The sequence below is a fragment of the Haliotis rufescens genome, unplaced genomic scaffold (assembly GCF_023055435.1).
Source record: "Haliotis rufescens isolate VD_foot unplaced genomic scaffold, xgHalRufe1.0.p SCAF_11, whole genome shotgun sequence".
In the NCBI taxonomy this organism is placed as follows: Eukaryota; Metazoa; Mollusca; class Gastropoda; order Lepetellida; family Haliotidae; genus Haliotis; species Haliotis rufescens.
Window position 1 is genome coordinate 22410655 of NW_025963791.1, and position 25816 is coordinate 22436470.

The 25816-nt window shown below is 39.4% G+C and overlaps 1 protein-coding gene across 1 annotated transcript in view; it reads right to left on the bottom strand.

The window, feature by feature from the left end:
* Positions 1-201: 201 nt before the first annotated feature.
* LOC124132850 (RYamide receptor-like) overlaps positions 202-25816 on the bottom strand; it is a 95244-nt gene continuing 69629 nt past the window's right edge. The window contains exons 3-5 of the mRNA XM_046496990.2: positions 4332-4460; positions 2539-2945; positions 202-462 (exon numbers count right to left, since the gene is read on the bottom strand). Coding sequence (XP_046352946.2) covers positions 202-462; positions 2539-2945; positions 4332-4460 — 797 coding nt within the window. The remainder of the gene's footprint in view (positions 463-2538; positions 2946-4331; positions 4461-25816) is intronic.

A 25816-nucleotide genomic window follows, 5' to 3' on the forward strand; every position in this document is an offset into this window, starting at 1 on the left:
TATAATTACTGGTCCTTTTGAGTTCGTTATAACCGTAGTTTACTGTATATTGTTCGGTGATCGATACAATGGTGCAATTTTATTTTATTTTGCGAAGAACGACACATGAAAAAAACATGGAAAAAGGACGCCCACAATACACAATGATATGTTTTATAACCATGAACACAGAAAGATGTACATTTGTTTTTACGGAACAGCCTACATCTGAGTGACGATTGGTGGTCTCGCAGCCAGAGGGAGGCTAGTGGAACTGCGACTGTAACTACTGTTAGAGCCGAGATCGGTACCGTCGTCAACGGTTTTGTCATTGTAAAACATTTTTCTAAATGCTCCCCTGAAGTTGCGGTTGTAGATGGCGTAGAGAACGACGTTGTATGCCGTGCTGAACGACGCTAAGGATATTTTGATCATGTTTATAGGGCCACCCACAAACATATGATCGTCTCTACCCGATATTTTCTGAAATATTAACACAAACCGTTAACTTGCTGATGATACAATGAAAGGACTCACTGTAAAATATCTAAAAAAAATTTAAAGACAACATGACCAGACATGTATGAATAAAATTATCTTTTTACCACGTGTCTGTATGTCAAACATCTTCTAAACAAATTAATATCGAAATGATAAAGGTTCACGTTGTTATAAACGCCCCTGAAAACATCTAGAAATCTAATTTTTTGGAACATCAGTTAAACATTAATTTTGTTGCTGACAAAACAAAAGCATGGAACATTTGAACAAAACCAATCTCATTAAAATCAGACCTTAGTTCTCGCTACCGCTAAACAAAGATCTGAAGACATCCCATTAGGGGTCACGTCCGAACGACCTTTCATCCGACCAATCAGAGCGTCGCTTACCAGATCATGAAAGTGACAGTCGGAATGTGAATTTTAATCATGCAACCTCAAAAACTTTAACACAGGATATTCCGAACGATAGTTACGGGTTTAACGACTGAATCCAAATAATCTAGACCATCTATCAGCCATTCCAGAATGTTCTTTTGTTTAGGTTTCAAATTTGTAATCGAAAATTTGTCAAAAAATGTTTCGAAGAGTAGTCGCCAATTTGAAATTAGTGCAGTAAAACACGAGAAACCTGCCTTCTGATTGGTCATTCCATTGGTCGGTCAAAGTATGCGAAAGGTTGGTCTGACGTGACCCGTAATGGGATGTAGCGGTAGCGAGAACTAAGATCTGATTTTTATGAGATTGGAACAAAACGAAATCTGAATTTCATTCATGTGAAATCAAAACGTCAACACCAGAGAATAATCCATCCCGATTATCTGCCGGAACAGATTCCATTGGGTTGGTTGGTTTGTTGTTTAATGCCGCACTCAGCAATATTCAAGCTACATGACGGCGGTCTGTAAATAATCGAGTCTGGACCAGACAATCCAGTGATTAATATCATGAGCATCGATCCACGCAATTGGGATCGATGACATGCATCAACCAAGTCAGCGCGCCTGACCTTCCGATCCCGTTAGTCGCCTTTTACGACAAACATAGTCACCTTTTACGGCAAGCATTGGTTCCTGAAGACCTATTCTACCCCGTAATCTTCACGGGTCTCCATTGGGCGTAAACGGTAAAATAGTGGTGGAAAGTATGTGAACGGATCAGCGATGGCACCAGATGTTAGTGAAAGGTCGGCATGTCCTGAACACAACAACACAACTTCAAAAACAATTTCTGAAACGTTGGTTCATTTTAATGACTCTGAAGTTCCATCATGTGGCTCCTAAAGTAAAGGATACTTATAATATCTTGTCCTCTTTTGGTCAATATGGATAAAACGTCCACGCCAGAGAATAATCTGTCTTGATGATCTTGCCTTTACAGGTTTCCAAGGGATTTTGTTATGGGAAACACCTCAACCATCTGTTTCTTAATTAAAAGATTGTACCATACTAACAGTTCCCCATCATACAAGAAGTCACTATAAATTGTCTGAGAGTAATTGTTTGGTCTTGAAACAAGACATCGTTTATTACTCTTGGCTACTCTGTCGCAAGACAATCCAACAACAAAGGCGAAGAGCGTATGCCCATGACAGGCAATGCACAAATCAGAAATAATGCGGTAACCGCATGTGGGACAAAATGCGAAGGATGCTTGAATGACATGGTATGTTCTCATGAAGACGGGGAAATCAGAATTAAATATGACTTCTTAAAGGAAAGCAATACGCGATCGTTAGTTTAGGTCAATCGTGAGGGCAATAGGGGAGTTGAGGCTCAGTTGTGCAACGATACCCAGCTTATTAACTCGCCATAGAACACTCTGCAATAAACGGTATTTCAGTGATATGTAAATGTTAGAGGCAGCCTGAAGCGATGCAGGTCGTAGACGTTTGCACATTTGGCAAACCAACCAACATAATACTGCACGATACCAGAATCATTCTAACAAACCAATTCTCATAACAGAGGCGAATCTTTAAACTCCCGATCAGCGGATCTTACATGACTAAGGGAGACAACTCTTCAAGTAGAATGTTTCCTGCAAACAGAAGCCTCACCTGTGATATGAGTAGTATAAAGTAAGGCAGCCAGGATATGGCGAAAAGGGCAGCCACGAGTATGAGCATCTTGACTATCTTCACCCGATGGCGGTAAATGAAGAACCCTCTGGGAGTGCTCTTCCTCCGCCTCGACCCATCACACAGCCCGTGCTCTCGGAGAAAGTTCAGTATTCTCAAGTAGTTTCCCAGGATGAAGATGAGGGGGATGATATACGCCGTCAACAGCAGCACGAAGCCGTTGGAGATGGAGGCTGCCGAAGAGAAGGTGACTGACGCGCATGACGTGGCGGAGATGTTGTTGTCGTCTGAGACGCTGATGTAGACGGAGTACTCGATGACTGTGGGGATGATGACGACGGCTGCACCGATCCAGATTATTGGGATGATTTTTAAAGCTGCATGACCTACACAAATGGCATTTATTTGTCATCACTGTTTGATAATTGTGCATAAGCACATGCTAATCATATAGTCGGAGTCGTACAATGGACTCTGTTTTAGTAGAGACTTCTTATGATTAAGGAAATGTTTTTCTTTTTATGTAGCTTTCTTCCAGTGTCTGAATAAACGCAGAGTGAACAAAACAGAAAGCAGAATTGTGAGTGAGTCAGGTTTTATGCTACTTTGAACAGTATACCAGTTATATCATTGCGTGTCAGGATAATGTGGGGGAACATTTCATCCACGAGTACAGGTATGGTGCTGACAAGCCCAGAAACATAATCAGGGCGAACCTGGATTTGAACAAGCGATCATAGGTTTCTGGGGTCCGTAAGGGAGGCAACTCTGCACAACGAATTGCGGCGACTTTCGACGACTGGGCCACCCGTGTCCCATTTATTTTTTGATTCGCGCAATGGTTTGTTTACCAACGAATGATTAACGGAAGATCCTTTCCTGATAACGTGACCGTTGAGTCTGCCTGATACAGCACGTTTAGCTGAGGTAACCACTCTCTCTGCTTCTCCCTGTAAACGATTTTAATTTTGACTTGTGGCTGTGGGTTGTAGCAAAGTGTTTTCCTTATTGATCGCCAATCCAAATCTGCATCGCACCTTATACGCTTCAGCAAACTGCTTCCTCGTGATCTAACGACAAAAGCAACATGATTCACTTCCTAAAACACTTAACTTAAAATACGAGGACGTAAATTTTAGATCGTGGAACAATATATATAACCACTGAGTTGGAAACCACGTGATCAAACCTCAATGATGGTGTTTATCGCGAGGAAAATGGAAATTTCTTGAAAAGCGCACTTTGCAATTTTTGTCATTACTGTAAGTAATATTTCTTATCGACGGAATGGCGTGTTTTCACTCAATAAGTATCGGCACGTGTGCAGCTGTCTTCATTCATTAATCACCGCGTTATGCTTGTCGTAAAAGGCTCCTTACGGGATCGTGTGGTCAGGCTCGCTGACTTGGTTGATGCATGTCGCCGTATCCCCAATGCGTGGATCGATGCTCATTAGGTCAATCACTGGATTGTCTGGTCCAGACTCGATCATTTACAGACCACCGTCATATAGCTGGAATATTGCTGAGTGCGGCGTTAAACAACAAACAAACAAACCGCGTTATTTCGTGATTCTATTTCACGTGGCCAGGACTAAAGGATAAAAACAGTCGCCGAAAACACAACAATGACACCCGTATCAAATACATAACCATCGAATAACCATTAGTTCCTGTTTGTTTCACCCCATCAAACATGGATGTTTTCTTCCTTCTGCCCGGCAATGTATTAACATGAAGTTGTTTAAAACACAAGGTGAATCTCTGGCGTACCTGGTCGCTCAGGTTCCACCCGCAGCAGGATCGCCTTGCGTCGTTCACATGATATGGCGACCAGACTGTAGATGGACACGACAATACAGAAGATAGGCATGGAGTTGGTAATCTTGCACAGCACCACGCCTAAAACAAACATGTGGAATTGTTTTCTGATTTTCTGAAACAAGAATGATTTTGCCTGAGTTTGTTAAAACGTATCTGTTCTAGACGTATTTTTAACTGTTGTAGATGAAATAGTTCGATGTAGGTTATAGATACAATGTCTTAGATATGATAGTTCAATGTTGTAGATGGAACAGTTCAGTGTTGTAGATATAACAGTTCATTGTTGTAGATATAACAGTTCAATGTTGCAGATGTAACAGTTCAATGTTGTAGATATAACAGTTCAATGTTGTAGATGTAACAGTTCAATGTTGCAGATATAACAGTTCAATGTTGTAGATATAACGGTTCATTGTTGTAGATATAACAGTTCAATATTGTAGATGTAACAGTTCAATGTTGTAGATATAACAGTTCAATGTTGTAGATGTAACAGTTCAATGTTGTAGATATAACAGTTCAGTGTTGTAGATATAACGGTTCAGTGTTGTAGATATAACAGTTCAATGTTGTAGATGTAACAGTTCAATGTTGTAGATGTAACAGTTCAATGTTGTAGATGTAACAGTTCAATGTTGTAGATGTAACAGTTCAATGTTGTAGATATAACAGTTCAGTGTTGTAGATATAACGGTTCATTGTTGTAGATATAACAGTTCAGTGTTGTAGATATAACAGTTCAATGTTGTAGATGTAACAGTTCAATGTTGTAGATATAACAGTTCAATGTTGTAGATATAACAGTTCAATGTTGTAGATGTACCGGTTCAGTCTTGGAGATATAACAGTTCAATGTTGTAGAGAAAACAGTTCAATGTTGTAAATGTAACAGTTCGATGTTGTAGATAAAACAGTTCAATGTTGGAGATGTAACAGTTCAATTTTGTAGATGTAACAGTTCAATGTTGTAGATGTATCGGTTCAATGTTGTAGATATAACAGTTCAATGTTGGAGGTGTAATAGTTCAATGTTGGAGGTGTAACAGTTCAATGTTGTAGATGTAACGGTTCAATGTTGTAGATATAACAGTTCAATGTTGGAGGTGTAATAGTTCAATGTTGAAGGTGTAACAGTTCAATGTTGTAGATGTAACGGTTCAATGTTGTAGATATAACAGTTCAATGTTGGAGGTGTAATAGTTCAATTTTGTAGATGTAACAGTTCAATGTTGTAGATGTAACGGTTCAATGTTGTAGATATAACAGTTCAATGTTGGAGGTGTAATAGTTCAATGTTGGAGGTGTAACAGTTCATTGTTGTAGATATAACAGTTCATTGTTGTAGATATAACAGTTCAATGTTGGAGGTGTAATAGTTCAATGTTGGAGGTGTAACAGTTCAATGTTGTAGATATAACGGTCCCATGTTGTAGATATAATAGTTCAATGTTGTAGATATAACAGTTCAATGTTGTAGATAAAACAGTTCAATGTTGTAAATGTAACAGTTAAATGTTGTAAATGTAACAGTTCAATGTTGTAGATGTAACAGTTCAATGTTGCAGATGTAATAGTTCAATGTTGTAAATGTAACAGTTCAATGTTGTAGATGTAACAGTTCAATCTGAAGATGTAACAGTTCAATGTTGAAGATGTAACAGTTCAATGTTGTACAGGTAACAGATCAATGTTGTAGGTGTAACAGTTCAATGTTGTAGATATAACAGTTCAATGTTGTAGATATAACAGTTCAATGTTGTAAATGTAACAGTTCGATGTTGTAGATAAAACAGTTCAATGTTGTAGATGTAACAGTTCAATTTTGTAGATGTAAGAGTTCAATGTTGTAAATGTAACAGTTCGATGTTGTAGATAAAATAGTTCAATGTTGTAAATGTAACAGTTCGATGTTGTAGATAAAACAGTTCAATGTTGCAGATATAACAGTTCAATGTTGTAGATATAACGGTTCATTGTTGTAGATATAACAGTTCAATATTGTAGATGTAACAGTTCAATGTTGTAGATGTAACAGTTCAATGTTGTAGATATAACAGTTCAATGTTGTAGATATAACAGTTCAATGTTGTAGATGTACCGGTTCAGTCTTGGAGATATAACAGTTCAATGTTGTAGAGAAAACAGTTCAATGTTGTAAATGTAACAGTTCGATGTTGTAGATAAAACAGTTCAATGTTGGAGATGTAACAGTTCAATTTTGTAGATGTAACAGTTCAATGTTGTAGATGTAACGGTTCAATGTTGTAGATATAACAGTTCAATGTTGGAGGTGTAATAGTTCAATGTTGGAGGTGTAACAGTTCAATGTTGTAGATGTAACAGTTCAATGTTGTAGATATAACAGTTCAATGTTGGAGGTGTAATAGTTCAATGTTGAAGGTGTAACAGTTCAATGTTGTAGATGTAACGGTTCATTGTTGTAGATATAACAGTTCAATGTTGGAGGTGTAATAGTTCAATTTTGTAGATGTAACAGTTCAATGTTGTAGATGTAACGGTTCAATGTTGTAGATATAACAGTTCAATGTTGGAGGTGTAATAGTTCAATGTTGGAGGTGTAACAGTTCATTGTTGTAGATATAACAGTTCATTGTTGTAGATATAACAGTTCAATGTTGGAGGTGTAATAGTTCAATGTTGGAGGTGTAACAGTTCATTGTTGTAGATATAACAGTTCATTGTTGTAGATATAACAGTTCAATGTTGGAGGTGTAATAGTTCAATGTTGGAGGTGTAACAGTTCAATGTTGTAGATATAACGGTCCCATGTTGTAGATATAATAGTTCAATGTTGTAGATATAACAGTTCAATGTTGTAGATATAACAGTTCAATGTTGTAGATGTAACAGTTCAATGTTGTAGATGTAACAGTTCAATGTTGTAGATGTAACGGTTCAATGTTGTAGATATAACAGTTCAATGTTGGAGGTGTAATAGTTCAATGTTGAAGGTGTAACAGTTCAATGTTGTAGATGTAACGGTTCATTGTTGTAGATATAACAGTTCAATGTTGGAGGTGTAATAGTTCAATTTTGTAGATGTAACAGTTCAATGTTGTAGATGTAACGGTTCAATGTTGTAGATATAACAGTTCAATGTTGGAGGTGTAATAGTTCAATGTTGGAGGTGTAACAGTTCATTGTTGTAGATATAACAGTTCATTGTTGTAGATATAACAGTTCAATGTTGGAGGTGTAATAGTTCAATGTTGGAGGTGTAACAGTTCATTGTTGTAGATATAACAGTTCATTGTTGTAGATATAACAGTTCAATGTTGGAGGTGTAATAGTTCAATGTTGGAGGTGTAACAGTTCAATGTTGTAGATATAACGGTCCCATGTTGTAGATATAATAGTTCAATGTTGTAGATATAACAGTTCAATGTTGTAGATATAACAGTTCAATGTTGTAGATGTAACAGTTAAATGTTGTAAATGTAACAGTTCAATGTTGTAGATGTAACAGTTCAATGTTGTAGATGTAACAGTTCAATGTTGTAGATGTAACGGTTCAATGTTGTAGATATAACAGTTCAATGTTGGAGGTGTAATAGTTCAATGTTGAAGGTGTAACAGTTCAATGTTGTAGATGTAACGGTTCAATGTTGTAGATATAACAGTTCAATGTTGGAGGTGTAATAGTTCAATTTTGTAGATGTAACAGTTCAATGTTGTAGATGTAACGGTTCAATGTTGTAGATATAACAGTTCAATGTTGGAGGTGTAATAGTTCAATGTTGGAGGTGTAACAGTTCATTGTTGTAGATATAACAGTTCATTGTTGTAGATATAACAGTTCAATGTTGGAGGTGTAATAGTTCAATGTTGGAGGTGTAACAGTTCATTGTTGTAGATATAACAGTTCATTGTTGTAGATATAACAGTTCAATGTTGGAGGTGTAATAGTTCAATGTTGGAGGTGTAACAGTTCAATGTTGTAGATATAACGGTCCCATGTTGTAGATATAATAGTTCAATGTTGTAGATATAACAGTTCAATGTTGTAGATATAACAGTTCAATGTTGTAAATGTAACAGTTAAATGTTGTAAATGTAACAGTTCAATGTTGTAGATGTAACAGTTCAATGTTGCAGATGTAATAGTTCAATGTTGTAAATGTAACAGTTCAATGTTGTAGATGTAACAGTTCAATCTGAAGATGTAACAGTTCAATGTTGAAGATGTAACAGTTCAATGTTGTACAGGTAACAGATCAATGTTGTAGGTGTAACAGTTCAATGTTGTAGATATAACAGTTCAATGTTGTAGATATAACAGTTCAATGTTGTAAATGTAACAGTTCGATGTTGTAGATAAAACAGTTCAATGTTGTAGATGTAACAGTTCAATTTTGTAGATGTAAGAGTTCAATGTTGTAAATGTAACAGTTCGATGTTGTAGATAAAATAGTTCAATGTTGTAAATGTAACAGTTCGATGTTGTAGATAAAACAGTTCAATGTTGCAGATATAACAGTTCAATGTTGTAGATATAACGGTTCATTGTTGTAGATATAACAGTTCAATATTGTAGATGTAACAGTTCAATGTTGTAGATATAACAGTTCAATGTTGTAGATGTAACAGTTCAATGTTGGAGATGTAACAGTTCAATGATGAAGATGTAACAGTTCAATGTTGTAGATGTAACAGTTCAATGTTGTAGATGTAACAGTTCAATGTTGTAGATATAACAGTTCAATGTTGTAGATGTAACAGTTCAATGTTGGAGATGTAACAGTTCAATGATGAAGATGTAACAGTTCAATGTTGTAGATGTAACAGTTCAATGTTGTAGATATAACAGTTCAATGTTGCAGATGTAACAGTTCAATGTTGGAGATGTAACAGTTCATGTTGAAGATGTAACAGTTCAATATTGTAGATGTAACAGTTCAATGTTGGAGATGTAACAGTTCATGTTGAAGATGTAACAGTTCAATGTTGTAGATGTAACAGTTCAATGTTGGAGATGTAACAGTTCAATGTTGTAGATGTAACATTTCAATGTTTTAGATGTAACAGTTCAATGTTGAAGATGTAACAATTCAATGTTGTAGATGTAACAGTTCAATGTTGTAGATGTAACAGTTCAATGTTGTAGATGTAACAGTTCAATGTTGGAGATGTAACAGTTCATGTTGAAGATGTAACAGTTCAATGTTGTAGATGTAACAGTTCAATGTTGTAGATATAACAGTTCAATGTTTTAGATGTAACAGTTCAATGTTGTAGATGTAACAGTTCAATGTTGTAGATATAACAGTTCAATGTTGTAGATGTAACAGTTCAATGTTGGAGATGTAACAGTTCATGTTGAAGATGTAACAGTTCAATGTTGTAGATGTAACAGTTCAATGTTGTAGATGTAACAGTTCAATGTTGGAGATGTAACAGTTCATGTTGAAGATGTAACAGTTCAATGTTGTAGATATAACAGTTCAATGTTGGAGATGTAAGAGTTCAATGTTGTAGATATAACAGTTCATGTTAAATGTGTAACAGTTCAATGTTGGAGATGTACCGGTTCAATGTTGAAAATGTAACAGTGCAATGTTGAAGATTACCGGTTCAATGTTGTAGATGTAACAGTTCAATGTTGAAGATGTACCAGTTCAATGTTGTAGATGTAACAGTTCAATGTTGGAGATGTAACTGTTCAATGTTGTAGATGTAACAGTTCAATGTTTTAGATGTAACAGTTCAATGTTATATGGTACAGTTCAATGCTGTACAGGTAACAGTTTAATGTTGTACAGGTAACAGTTCAATTTTATAGATTTAACAGTTCAATGTTGTACAGGTAACAGTTCAATGCTGTACAGGTAACAGTTCAATGTTGCACAGGTAACAGTTCAATGTTGTAGATATAACAGTTCAATGCTGTAGATATAACAGTTCAATGTTGTAAATGTAACAGTTCAATGTTGTAAATGTAACAGTTCAATGTTGTAGATGTAACCGTTCAATGTTGCAGATGTAACAGTTCAATGTTGTAGTGTAACAGTTCATTGTTGTAAAGGTAACAGTTCAATGTTGTAAATGTAACAGTTCAATGTTGAAGATGTAACAGTTCAATGTTGTAGATGTAACAGTTCAGTGTTGTAGATATAACAGTTCAATGTTGTAGATATAACAGTTCAATGTTGTAGATATAACAGTTCAATGTTGTAAATGTAACAGTACAATGTTGTAAATGTAACAGTTCATTGTTGTAGATGTACCGGTTCAGTCCTCGAGATATAACAGTTCAATGTTGTAGAGAAAACAGTTCAATGTTGTAAATGTAACAGTTCGATGTTGTAGATAAAACAGTTCAATGTTGTAGATGTAACAGTTCAATTTTGTAGATGTAACAGTTCAATGTTGGAGATGTAACAGTTCAATTTTGTAGATGTAACATTTCAATGTTGTAGATGTAACAGTTCAATGTTGTAGATATAACAGTTTAATGTTGTAGATTTAACAGTTCAATGTTGTAAATGTAACAGTTGAATGTTGTAAATATAACAGTTCAATGTTGGAGATGTAACAGTTGAATGTTGCAGATGTAACAGTTCAGTGTTGTACATGTAACAGTTCAATGCTGTACAGGTAATTGTTCACTGCCACATTAAGGTGATGTAGGTTACATATGTCTGAATACGCTTGTCCTGGTGTTAGTGTGAAGACAGACAGGGCTGTAGGCGCAAATCCTTTTTTGAACCAGTAACAGAGAGGTAATTATATAGTGACGATGTCTATTTCGCACAGGAAACTAATGCCCGACGCTACCGTGGCTGTTGACTCATATTTCTTCTTTAAAAGATCATTAATGAGGATGCTTGGGAACTGTATTCCTGGCAAATGGTCTTGCCGGGCGCTGAATCAATGATGAAGGTTTTCTGAATCAGTATGATAGACGCACTATTTACTCTCACCCCGGAGTAGGAGGTGGGAAGCGGCGCAATAGGTTTCAATTGACCATACGTGGTGGTAAAATGAGATCGGCCTCATGAGGATGGTTGCTAAATGTGACTTGGCCGATTGTAGGTCATCTGGGATATTGCTGGCCGACCCAGAAACAATCATGTCTCTCCCCTTACACTTACTGCTGTGCATGTAAGGGCAAACTGTTATCCTGAATGAGGATCCCACTGCAGGCTTTCTACTGATAATGCACTGTTGAATAAAAATTAGGAACGTCCCAGCATACTCATTATAAGAACGAAATGAAGTGTGACGAGTGTGAAGTCCTGGGTATTGACATTTATTTGTCACTGAAATATAAACAAGTGTTTCTATAATTATAAGAAATATCTGCTAAAGCTGTCCATTGTAATATTCCGACTATTTAAAATATAAACGACGAGTTGAAGTTGGTTATCGTACAATTCTATTGTTAAAGCAAACACACATCCTCCCACACCGAACACCTTGAAGATGAACGAACTGTGTTTTGAAATTGGACCAATTCAATTTGGGACCCAGCGCTCCTACTGTAGTCCTCGGACAAGCACGCACGCACACTCAGAAAAATAAGAAAAATGTAGATTCCATTAATCACACAATGTCAGACCTTAGATCCACTGCTACTACACTTCGCTGGTGTAAGATGACAGCAAGGACGAGGACATAGATCACTCTCTCTCTCTCTCTCTCTCTCTCTCTCTATCTATCTATCTATCTATCTATCTATCTATCTATCTATCTATCTATCTATCTATCTATCTCTCTCTCTCTCTCTCTCTGACACACACACACACACAAACACAGCCACACACAGACACACACACACACACACACACACACACACACACACACACACACACACACACACACACACACACACACACACACACACACACACACACAGGGAGAAGTCAATTTATAATAGTTAAAGCCGGGGAATATTCAGCCTCCATTCTCCCAGGAAACAGGTTGCTTTGGTCTTACGACGGTGTCCTCTAAACAATCCAGTCTGGACCAGACAATACAGTGACAGCAAATCTCGGCCAGACAATCAAGTGACACGATAGCGCGTATACTGATTTTGTGGAAACTAAAAACGATGTGTTAACTATGAAACCCCGAGAATAGTTTTGTGTCGCGACAAGTCAACATCAAAAAACGTTTATAAGGAGCAGCACGGAGATATGGTTACCACAGCGAGTTCCGCCCGGCAGCTTGAGTAGAACAAGAGGTCTGCTGCATGTCCGGTTAGTCTGGCCCATTGTACTCTGAACCTGATCACCTCATGCAGTGAGTGTTTGTATTATTCCGCAGTCGGCAATATTTAAATATAAATTGTCAATGCGAGAGACAAGATAAATGTTACTGGGCTTATGATAAAACTCAAGGACTTCCGTCCATGGTCTGGCACGCTGACTTGGTTGATGCATGTCATCGATCCCAATTGCGTGGATCGATGCTCATGATGTCAATCACTGGATTGTCTGGTCCAGACTCGATTATTTACAAACCGCCGTCATATAGTTGGAATATTGCTGAGTGTGGCGTTAAACAACAATCAAACAAACAAACAAACAAAACTTCCGTCCACCAGTCGAAACATTGATCCTGTTCAAGGACATACATATTGTCAATGCAAGTGAACAAATGAACGTTACTGGGCTTATGATGAAACTACATCGGCCTTTACAAGAAAAACTAGTGGTTTGGAAAATATGGTCGGGGTAAACGCAGATGGAGTCTGATGGCACACACTCAGACAATACAGGATCACAGAGCTAGACTATTCAATTCCCGGTTTTTGTCGGCTTTTACAACATAAAGGACTGGGGACCTGTATTTATCTTGACTCCCCCGGGTAATCGCGGTCAGTGAGTGAGTATACTCTTTGTCGTTTTAGTATTTTTGTCGTTGTAGTAAATATTCTCGTTAGGTCACGACCGGAGACAAGAACTGTCTTAGGGGTCAAAGCTCAACGCTTTAGCCACTCTGCTACCGGACCGCCCCCTCTAGCAGTGAACAGCGTTCTGTGATGGCTTGACATTGTGACAAGACGAACAACTGTTTAAGTGATTAACGAGGAACTGAATACATGTGATTCACGTTCACCCACTAACACATTTAGCTATTGATCAAATCCTGTTCTTATGATGAACATACAGATGTCCATTGCGAAATGCAAATGCGCGGGTTAATCGTCTGTTTATTCCATATTCCCTGGAGCGTCAGCTGTCAGTCTATCACAGATATGCGTTCCACGATAACAGTCGAAGAGTAGAAAGAAGGGACTGATCTAATCCGAACTGGAGTACACCTTGTATACAGCACTGCTTCCAAGACTCTTGCGACCCATAAATAAGCACATCAGCGCTGGCTTTGACTCGCTTGTGTCCTCTTGTTATCTTTGACACAATACTTCAGTTTCTGATGACAAAAACAGTTCCGTTGCCTAGCAGCTGCAGATATCAGGCCATCACAGTATTCACCGGATGTCAATGGGCTTGGTGTATTGTCACAGGTGTCAGCGAGCGAAATGATCCCGGTATACGGAATCCCAGGAGGGACATTGTCGTTAATCTTGACACATTTTGCTTGTTTTTGTAGGGACAACAACACGATAGTGTCCCTTCAAGGATTCCATACCTTGGTGATTTACAACCGTCTCAGCACAACCAGTCACGTGTTGTATTCAAATGCATGATTTTTAGCAAAACAATATTTTTTGTCTTGCTTAAGTGAGTGAGAGGTGGAGGGGTTGGTTGGTTCGTAAAGTATATGTTACAGGCAGGGGTTTATGAGGAACTACCTTCATGCACATTTTGATTAAATGTTTATTACATATATATTATCTTTTCTTAGAACTGATCGACTGAAACCCATCCTATTATTTTCAATGGACCCCGCTAACATGTAATGTCTCATGCTCCCCGCTCTCATTTGCAACATATCAACTGCAATTTTGTATCTCGATTTCAATATGTAAGACGCCATTCTCCAAGTAGGTCGATAGTCTCCTTCTGAAATAGCACTATGGGGAATAACTGTAAATTTGTTCTCTGCCGTCTGTTATTTTTTTATGAATGTGAAATATAAAGGAAGTAAAATAAAAATGGGGCATTTTACCGTTATTCTTACTCTTTGGGCTCTGGGAACATAAACTAACATAGAGGTCAACCCATGTCCCCCTTGAGCCGGCTTGACAACTTATAATGACCGCCGGCATGTACCTATAGCCATGGCCATGTGGCACACAATACGTCCCCGCGACCACGACCGGTATTAACATATGTGCCAGAGAGAATGAACATATGTTCTATGTAATTGTAACCTGTTAGTTTCCTTGTGACAAATATAGAACGTTAACGCCAGGGAATATCAGTGGAAATATATTCCACTGGGCAAACAAAGTATTGAAAATCCCCTTCTCCTACCAACAGCCGCCAGCAGTAACTGTTACTAATTCATTGCATTGCGTGTTTCCACTTGATACAGATTCTCGATGTTCACTAATTGATGAGTTAAAGAGGTACCCTTGGGGCTTGTCACAGTCCGAAAGAGGACGGCGAAATGAGGTTTTAAGTCATGTCATTATCCTTTCATGTCTGAAGCCCGCCATTTTTGTTACATTGACAGGTACATCGGAAGCGATCAGAATGCATTTCATTCTGGTGTGTTATAGTGCTGGATGCAAATGACTACAGGGCTAGGTGTTCCCTGTAGTAATATGACTGGAGTATTGCGGCCAAAACCCAGCTCACTCACTCAAAATACAAGGATTCAGTTATAATGTACAATGTAATTTCATATTGGCACCAGTTAAATCTTTGGAATATTTTACAGTGATGGAACTAGACACCCCATCGCTTATTTTTAAAATAACATATACTGAACAACAAAAGTTCCTGTGACATTGAATAAGATTAAATGCAAAGTTATGATTTTAACCAACTCTGAAACAATTTCGGTTTGCAACAGATAAAAGACCCCTGTAAGTGTTCAAATGGTTTAATTTGTCATACTGACTTCAGAAAATGCGTGATTTTAAAAAAACCCCATGAACATGCCAAAATGTTAATTTACAAATTAATAGCGTGTGTATCCACCTCTGGTTGCGATGCAAGCAACACATCTTCGTCTCATGGAATGGACCAGGCGTCGCACAAAGTCCTGTGGGATATCTGTTCATATCTGCTGGAGCATTTTTCGAAGTTCCTTGAGTGTCTGTGGAACACGTGGTTGACGTCGAAGGCGCCGATCCATCTCATCCCACATGTGCTCGATTGGTGAGAGATCAGGGGAGCGAGCCGGCCAGGGGATGACAATCACGTTGAGAATCCTGAGAATCCTGAACAAGTCGAACAATTTGAGGCTGGGTGTTGTCATGTTGAAAGGTAATACCTGGGCCATGACGACGCAAAAACGGTAGAACAACAAGGGCGATGATCTCGTCGCGGTAGCGCTGTCCGTTGAGATTTCCCTCTACCACCATCAAACGGGTCCTCTGTCTTGCTGTAATCCCACCCCATACCATAACGCTGCCGCCTCCGAACCGATCTTCTTCCATGACACAATGATTGACGTAACGTTCACCTCGACGTCGGTACACTGGAATCCGTCCATCGCTGTGACTGAAGTGAAAACGAGACTCGTCAGTGAATAGAACTTGTCCCCACTGCATGGCCGTCCAGCGTAGTCGCCGTCTGCACCACTGTAGACGTGCTTGACGGTGGTTTCCTGTCAAAATGGAACGTCTGGCGGGTCTTCTGGCGACAATCCCTGCACATCTGAGGCGACGACGTACGGTTTGTGAAGATATTCGTCGACGGCCAGGGATGCTTCTTGCAGTCACTGTTGCTGGCTGGAATCGATTTCGTAGGTGTGTTGTCGATTATTGGCTACGCGTGGCCTTCCAACCCGAGGATGGTCTCTGACTGCATTCGTCTATTGCCAACGTTGCCATAAACACCAAATGGTGTTTCTGTGGACGTTAAATTGTCTTGCAACATCAAGTTGACTCGATCCTGCTTCAAGCATACCAATGACTCGCAGACGCTCATTTTCGGACAGCCGTGGCATTTCGTAATGTTGAATAATTGCGTAATTTTGTTGTTTTTCTGAGTGGTTGTCAGCACGATGCCAAACAATGCATATAGGATCCCGTTAACGCACATGTTTTTATACCCATTCTTGGGTAGTGAAATGCATGGGTCCTGCATAAAAGTCAACTTTTGCATGGAATGCATGCTTTTCTGTAGCAGTTGCGTTTTTGTGACTTGATTCCATACATGTACTACAATATTGAAAACCAAACTTTACTTGTTTGAAAAATACACTAAAATATTGGTGTCACAGGAACCTTTGTTGTTGAGTATATATACGCCTGTCCACTCAACCCTCCTTTGCCCCCACACACATGCACACACACACACAGACACGCGCACGCACATGCAGACACACAGAGACTCGCACGCAGAAACACACACACACGAACACAGACACACAGACACACACACACACACACACACACACACACACACACACACACACACACACACACACACACACACACACATATTGAGGGGGAAGACAATTTAAATAGTCAACGCCAGAGAATATTCAGCCTTCCACGAAACAGGTTCCTTTGGGCGTAAAAGTCAAAAGAGCGGTGACAATTATATCAATGGATCACTGGAAATCAGTCATGACACGGGTGCTCGCGAAAAGGGTAAATAAGACGTGATGTTTGAGGGACAAACTTGCTGGGGTTTACGAAAGGTAATACGTTGATAGGCCAAAACATACAGGTACGTCAGTGTATAATTAACCAGTTAGAAAGAAACAGTAAATTTTCGTCTTTTATCACGCAAATGTCAAACAAATTGCAAACTCTGTTCACACTTTAAATCCGAAATGTCACCACAAAGACTTTCCTACTGAAGCACGGGGCCTAAACGACAGTCTTGCTCAGTAAGTATGGGTTAATACCACATCAAGTATATATGGCGGTTTGAAGAGTGTTATCGATAATGTCAACAACGATCCATGACGTCATTCTTTGCAGTCAAGTTATTCGTGATAGTCTTTGGAGAATTCTTCAAGTTCATTTATGTGGTGGATAGATGGCCAATATAAAAAGTCAATACAAAAGAATATCCAGTCTTCAGGAGCCCCCGATATAGATTACATTTAGCGTAAATGGCAAAAAAGCAGTGATGAGACCAGGTGTTCGAGGAAAAAAACAGCCGATTTCACATGGCCTACTTTCTAAAAGACCGCCTCTGCCCGGAGAGCGGAAGGTCCGGGGTTCGATCCCGGGGAGCGTCATATCAAAAGACGTTAAAAAGATGGTACTTGTTCTGACCCTGACTGGCGCTCGGCTGAAACAAGGACTGGCTGGCTCGGAGTAGTAGTGTGTCTGAGTGGGGTATGAGTGTTGAATTGCGGCATGGTATCTCAGCGGGTTAGCACTATAAATCGGCATAATTCCGGACTAATACAAACAGCCACACGCACGCACGCATACACACACGCACACATTCACACACAATATGACCCCACAATGAATCTATGAATTAGATGTATTGAAGATGACGACATTATCAAAGTGCTGCAATCTGTTCAGTTCAGGGTGTTCATTGGCTATAAAAGTCCAGTTACCACCCTTGCCGAACTAGGCTGGAATAATGGAGTTTTGACTTGGCTGGACTAACGAGTCTATGCATAAGTTCAATCAAAATCGCGTAACGAAATCGACATCCGGTTCGTCAACTTCCGTGCACATTTCGGTCTATTGCAGGATTTGTTAAGTCTGTGTACCGTCAAATCGTTGTCAACATATATTTTCCAAACCCTTTCATGTTTCTTATCCAGGTGCTCACGTGATTGGATGCGATTCGCGAAGTAAGATCCTTTTTTTTATAATATAGATTTGGATTATCGATCTGATCGTCTTGACTGGGGACCGCCATTTTGTTTTAACTAAAAGTAAGTTATTTGAGAGGTGAAATCTGATTGGTCAATAGGAGGGACATAGAAGGGACATAACTTGTAAAAAGTAGTCCAAAATGCAAGATTATGATTGGAAATGTTCAAGACACATGACAAATAAGCATGGTTGACTTCAGAGCACTTTTTGTCCATTTATCCCATTTCCAGACTACTTGTATGTGTACATACTGCGATAGCCCGTCGTAATAATGATAAAATAAAGGTATCTGACTATCGCTAGAGTGAGTGTTTGTTCGTTGGATTGTTGCTTAACTCAGCACTATTCCAGCTACATGACGGTGGTCTGTAAATAATCGAGTATAGACCCGGCAATCCAGTGATTGGCATCATGAGCATCGATCTACGCAATTGGGATACGATGAAATGCATCAACCAAGTCAGCGACCACCCGATCCCGTTAGTCGCCTCTTACAGCAAGCATGGGTTGCTGAAGGCCATCACGGATCTTCACGGGTGTGCTAGAGTGAGTGAATGGTAATGGTCTTACGCCACTTTTAGCAATATTCCAGCAATATCACGGCGGGGGGCACCAGAAATGGGCTTCACACATTGTGCTTATGTGAGGAATCGAACCCGTGCCTTCGGCGTGACGAGCTCACGCTTTTACCACTAGGCTACCCGACCGCCCCGAGTACAGCTGGACAGTACTAGGTCACACTGCTAGAGCTCTTCATTGTAATGATTTGAATGAAAAGGTTGATCTTAGTAACTAGTTTATTACTGTCGAGCTACTTGAGGTTACATCAAGAGAAACTTAATTCAAATGCGTAATATATATCTGCCATCAATACTCCGTTACTAAATGCTTAGAACATCAATCAATTGTTACGACCGCTATGGAAAGATTTCAATTATTTACTTCAGTGAACTGGGAATGAAGAAACGAACGAACATCAATCTTAGGCGCACTCTTTTAAAGTCTTTTTTGAATTTGAAATTTGGTTTGAGTATCGTCTTTTTCTTAATTAAGTGTTTAACCTGACTCCCATGAAGCCCTTTCGAAGACCTACCGATAAAGTACACCATAAGTTAGGTGATAGGTACAGGAGAAAGCCAGATGTGGTTAAGAAATGTAACAAGTATGAATCTTCGTTTAAATATACACTCTTCAAAAAAAGAAACGCATAGGTGTTTTCAGAATTCCAATTAGATTTTTTCCCCAGCACTCGTCATAAAGACAATTCTTATGTTTCATTCCCGTTAATCATGTCATGTTTGTTGTGGATTGCGCGCAAGCATATCTCAAAATAACTTCTTTGAGTGGCATTTAGAAGTTGGAGTGATAAAGTAAGACGAGTTCTATGGATGAACAACCAATTGTAATAAAGAAGTTGTTCAGCACCAATTGTAATAAAGAAGTTGTTCAGCACCAATTGTAATAAAGAAGTTGTTTAGCACCAATTGTAATAAAGAAGTTGTTCATCCATAGAACTCGTCTTACTATATCTCAAAATGTTTTTTTTTTGTAAACGTTTATCAGCAAAAATGCAAAGGATGCACGGAAATTGCTTTCGGAAAAGGTTTTCAGCACAATGCACGTGCAAAATGTTGGAAACAAGAGTAGAGACACTGACTATAAAAGACCGTACAAAATTCATCAGTTCATTACGAATTTTCTTAGGTGAACGGAGATCGAAAAATGCCAAGATTAACTGCAACTGACCGAAATATCGCCATTGGACGTTTGGAAGCAGGGAAGTCCCAGTCTGCCGTTGCAAGACACTTCAACGTTCACCAAAGCACCATATCTGGACTATGGGATCGATATACCCGCACTAATTTGACTCAAGATCATCCCAGAAGTGGAAGACCAAGAGTGACCACTCCTGCTCAGGATCGGTACATCCAGTTGCATCACCTTCGGAATCAATTTGCTACAGCAACGGACAAGTGCCTTGTAAGAATTTCCGACCAAACCATCAGAAATCGTCTGAGGGAAGTGGGAATTCGAGCTAGACGACCGAAAGTTGGACCTGTCTTGCGACGTCTACACCGTCAACGACGTGTCCGGTGGTGCAATAGAGTACGGGATCTCAGGAACTGGCGACGCGTTTGGTTCAGCAATGAGTCACGTTTTCTTCACGACGGGATGGAAGACAACGTGTATACCGACGTCGACATGAACGTTTTGTGTCGAACTGCGTTCAACAGGTGGACCGATTTGGTGGAGGGAGTGTCATGGTGTGGGGAGCCATATCCTACACGGGTATATCACAGTTAGTGGTTGTCCCGGGCAATCTTACAGCAAACCGATACATAGACCAAATTCTGCGTCCTCACTTCCTCCCAACTTTGGACCGCCAGAGGGAGCTGTTCCAACATGACAACGCTCGGCCCCACGCAGCACGTGCAACAGTTAATTTCCTTGTTAATGAGAACATCAATGTCCTTCCATGGCCGTCCAAATCGCCTGATCTCAACCCGATTAAACATTTGTGGGACGAACTTGATCGATGCGTCCGTCAACGTCACCACACACTGGCAAAACTCGCCAACGCCTTACAAGAGGTGGTGTGACCATGTACTGACCATGACGCCCCCTTGTGGCTACACATGTGCAATGACTGAACTGAATTAATGCTGACAATGGCGACAATGCTTTTGTCGATCACTGTGTCTAATTTCATTTGATTGTGTTCACGCATATTCTGTGTAGATACTTTTCCATCCGCTTAATAAATATCCTTGTTGTTTAACTATGCGTTTCTTTTTTTGAAGAGTGTAACAAGTATGGATCGTTGTTTGAATGTATCAAGTATTAACATGTGTTTGCAAGTAACAACTTTATGAATCTTTGCTTGAATTCAAGTATAAATCATGAATGTCAAGAACGATATAAATAGTGACATTGAACCAGGATACGTGTCTGTCTTGTTACTGTGGCCATGTGTATACTCTACAAGCTGGATCATACCAGCATTGCAGAGGCAGCAGATGGACACATAAGATATAACTGGTGCATAAAAAACCGTTTATTTAACAGGCCCAATGTCGGTATCCCTGGAATACAATATGAATATAAACCGTCAACGCCAGAGAATAACCAGTCTCGATTATGGGCGGAAACAGATTCCACTGGGCGTAAAAGGCAAAATTGTAGTGAAAGTTAATAAATGGATCACTGAAAATCAGTGTGTTCTTGAAAGGAGGAAACATGTCACGCATGCCCTACCGGTAGCGCCCGTACTCACACAATTTACGTGAAATGTTTGTTTGTTGCCTGACGCCGCCCAGGAGTATTCCTGTTAACTAACTAGACAATCAACTGAAAGCCCAAAGGCATTTAGAGTTTAAAGCTTTGTTTTAATAACCCAGGGACCTTATCATCGATGTAAACTTCACGTCAAGTTTTGAGCCAGTCCATTTCCAATCGAGGTGAAACAAAATGTATGAGGAGAACAAGGCTTTTGTTGCTGCCATGGCAACCTCCTGCCAGGAGCAACCAAAGAGGAGGACATATAGCCAGCTGGACAGTCGATTTGCCACAGACATGGAGCGATTGCATAATCAACGGATCTCGTTATGGAATTTGTAGATGAGGTGTCAGTATTTATTCATTTCAGACTTAGTTATGTATGACGCATGCATCAAGTCCCTTCTTATTTAACGAAAGTGGATATATTTTATTATGCAATGATATACTGGGACAACAAACATATTAATTCCCCAAATTGATGTCGATATTATACACGAGGGGCGTTCAATAAGTTTTGCAACTTGGGCATTTGTGTTTACACAAACAATGTCACCTTGCGACAGGTGTGACACAAGTCATAAAATCAGGTTGACACGTGTCATAACAAGTTCCAGACACAACAACAAGTTAGATGTGATGGCTTTATTCACCTAAGGGTGGTCACAATCATGGATTCTCTCAAACCTGAACAACGCGCTTTAATAAAGTTCCTTACCAAGGAGGGATGCAAAGCAAAAGAAATCCATATGCGAATTATGTGAATGTGGATTCTAACAGTTAAATCACCCACCCTACAGCCAAGACTTAGCCCCCAGTGATTATTTCCTGTTTCGGCAAATGAAATCTGCCCTACGTGGAAGACGCTTCCAGGATGACGAGGATATAAAGGCTGCCATAGAGGCGTGGTTAGAGGACCAATCTGCGGATTTCTATAAAAGTGGTATTAAAAGCTTGGAGGACAAATGGAATGAGTGTATTGAGGTGAATGGAGACTATATTGAAAAATAAAAGTGTAAAAGATATTCTGCGACTTGGTCTAACATTAAAGTTGCAAAACTTATTGAACACCCCTCGTATATATACTCTGCCAAGAAAGAGCAAAAGTGATTTTAGATGTAAATGTTATACATGTATATCATATTAATAATCAACAGATGGTTATCAATTGTTCAAAGTTGGCACACATCATTCTCATTGACCCAGGTTCCATATGGCACACAGTAGATAGTTGATTTCAAGGTGAAGGTCATCTGTTCTCAATATCTTTTATGGCCACCATTACAGTCCCAAACTGACTGGCTTCGTAATCACACGGAAGCAATCAGATCCTGAATTGTGGCCTGGGGAATGTTCACCCAGCTCTTGTGGCAACTGTTGGAGGTTCTGTGATTGTTGCTGACATGCTCGCAGTCGATCCAGTGCATCCCATGCATGTTCGATTGGGTTTTAATTTGGAGACCTGGAGGGCCATGGCAGGAACTGGATGTTGTGAATCCTGTAAAATGTAGTCAGTCTTGCCGTGTGATGTCGGGGGTTGTCTTGTTGGAAAATGACGTTCGCTTGTTGCATAATGGGAACGACGTGTAACGTTGTGCCGTTAAATTCACCAGAACGTACACCAAGTTAGTTTTGACAATCTAGGAGATGGCTTCCCACGTCATCAAACTATCACAACCAAGGCTGTCCACTTCCTGTATGTAGTTTCGTGCATAACGTTCCCCCCGTGACGCCTGTAAACACGACGTCTACAATCCGCAAGGAGCAGCATAAAACGTGACTCATCACTGAATCAAACTTGTCTTCATCGCAGTTGTGGCCATGCCCTGTCACCATGACACAATTGACGTCGTAGCCGACGATACACGTCCGTCAAAATGACACCTCGAACTGGTCTTCTAGCGCAAATACCTTCAGCGCGTAAACGGTTCCTAACTCCTCACTGTCTGGGCTGAAAATCTGGTATTGCTAGCTGGTGTAAGTGACGTAGCCTTATGAATCTGTTCTGTGCTCTAGTAGTAATGAGTGGTCGACCGGATCTGGAAAGGTCCCGTGTGTCTGATAACGGTTCCAGTCTTGTAATGGTGTTTGGTGCTACGTAGAAAAAAACCTGGCTATGGCTGAAGATGATTCTCCTGTTTGCAGTCGTGGTATGTTTTTGCTGGGAACTTGAAAACCCAACGTTGTTCTAGCCCAACAAGTGATGTTGCAATTGCAAGTCATGTGGTTGTGTATCTTGTCACCAAATTTCTGCAGTACCTCATTCTTTCCACACAATTCAATCCAAATCCATGCAGAAAGGACCAGTTCATGTTTGGTATTAATTTTGTATGGATGTTGGCAACATTCTGTCAGATATTTACGATTTTAGTACTCTTGCGTTTCTTTTTCGAAGAGGTGATTCGTTTTCAATTAAGGAGGTAGTTAATCAAAGTTAGGAAAATCTGTAAGGTAACAAACACTGTTATCTACATATACAGTGTCAGGGTTTCATGGAGATGCCTCCCTCCAACAACAACAACAACAAAACAAAACAAACAACAACACAAAATATAAACAAAACAAAGAAAAGACAACAACAAAAGACAATATCAAAACAAAATTCAAACAAAAAACAACATATTAACGAAAAAAACCCAAAAAACTATAACAACATTTAAGAAACTAGACATAAACAAAACAAAAAGAAAGATATGTTAATGCCATTCCTTGCCAAGCCCCCAATATGGAATAGGTAGAAAGTATTTCGAGTCTGATATTCTGGCCACACGTGACCATTGGTCGGGCACGTGGTACGTAACGTGCACAGGAGAAGGTTGCGCTCCTAATTTCCAACACAGTAATGTAATCATCCTACTCTAAATAATCTGAAACTAATTAGGTATCGAACATCCAATTAGGAGTCTACTGGGTTTTTTCACTCATTAAGTTCGTCACTGTTCACGTCCATGTTTGCAATGTGCTGGTAAAATAGTTCTTGATTGCGACCAAATATTTTAAAAACCAACAGGACCAAGAAAATTGCTACGAAACACATGTTGCCTTGTTTCTTTACGTGATGGAATAGCATCACTAACTAGTCATAACGAACATGCTTCATTTTGTATTCTTTAACTGTTATCGTATGTTATTATTAAACTTTAATTATTATTATTAAGCTCTATAATGAGCTAGGGCGAACTGTAATGAATGCGATGCATGTCCCGTCACAAAACGCAGCACGGGATGTGTTTACACTGAAAAGTTCACTTGCACGAGTTCCATTACTTGTATTGCTACCTTAGATCAACGTATATAAATAATAAAAACTGCTTGTGTCACCGAAAATATCGACTATGAAATATATCGCAGGTAGATCGAATTGTAAAGAATTAAAACATCTCAGTAAGTTCCTTACGCTGAATAGGCTACTCCGAAATACAGAGTAATAAAATAGTCGTCCAACCAGCCACAGCTGCAGGTGGTTCCTGAGAGGCTAACTTGAAGGGTTTCCGTTAGATAAAGGGTCAAGTTGCGGAATTACTTCCTGAAACCAATTAGCATCCGCCAGCACATGACACCACTCGTGTCTTTCCGTAACCTTCACGAAAGGGTTTTCCCGGAAAAACACGATTTGTCACGAATAAATAGTAACTTTCTGATAGGGTAAAATATATCGTCGTATATGAACATGTTGTATGTTGGATATTTCATATTGACATGATAAAAAAATATTCTGGGCCTAAGACTTTTTACAAAATGTTTGTTTTATATGAAACCTTAGGAGTATAGTTTTGTTAATGATACATATTTCTCCATTAACTTATTCAAGGCATACAGTAGGGAAACATTTCCTGAACCGTGCATTTAAATGTAGCAGATAGAGGGAAAGTGAAGTCTCATTAAATTTCTTTAGTGGTGATGGCAACAAGTCGCTATTTGACCGGTGCAAGAATCAGTGCATTGCCCTTGATGAAGATCATGGCGGTCAGTAACAATCAGTCGAGAGAGATGGATATCGACGACATGGATTGTTATTCAGCCAGGCCACGACTCAATTTGTCGTGACATAGCTGAAGTTAAATGCGGCGTTAAACAACACTCATTCACTCAACGTGAAGGTACATTCAGAATAACCAGGCAACCCATAGACGTTTTTCTGACCAAATTAATGGCTGAGATGTGAAAGATATTTATAAATCTATACAAACAGAACGTAAACTGGCTGGTCCCTATTTTGTACACGAATGTCATCATTCGTCACCACTCGCCTCTTTTCGTA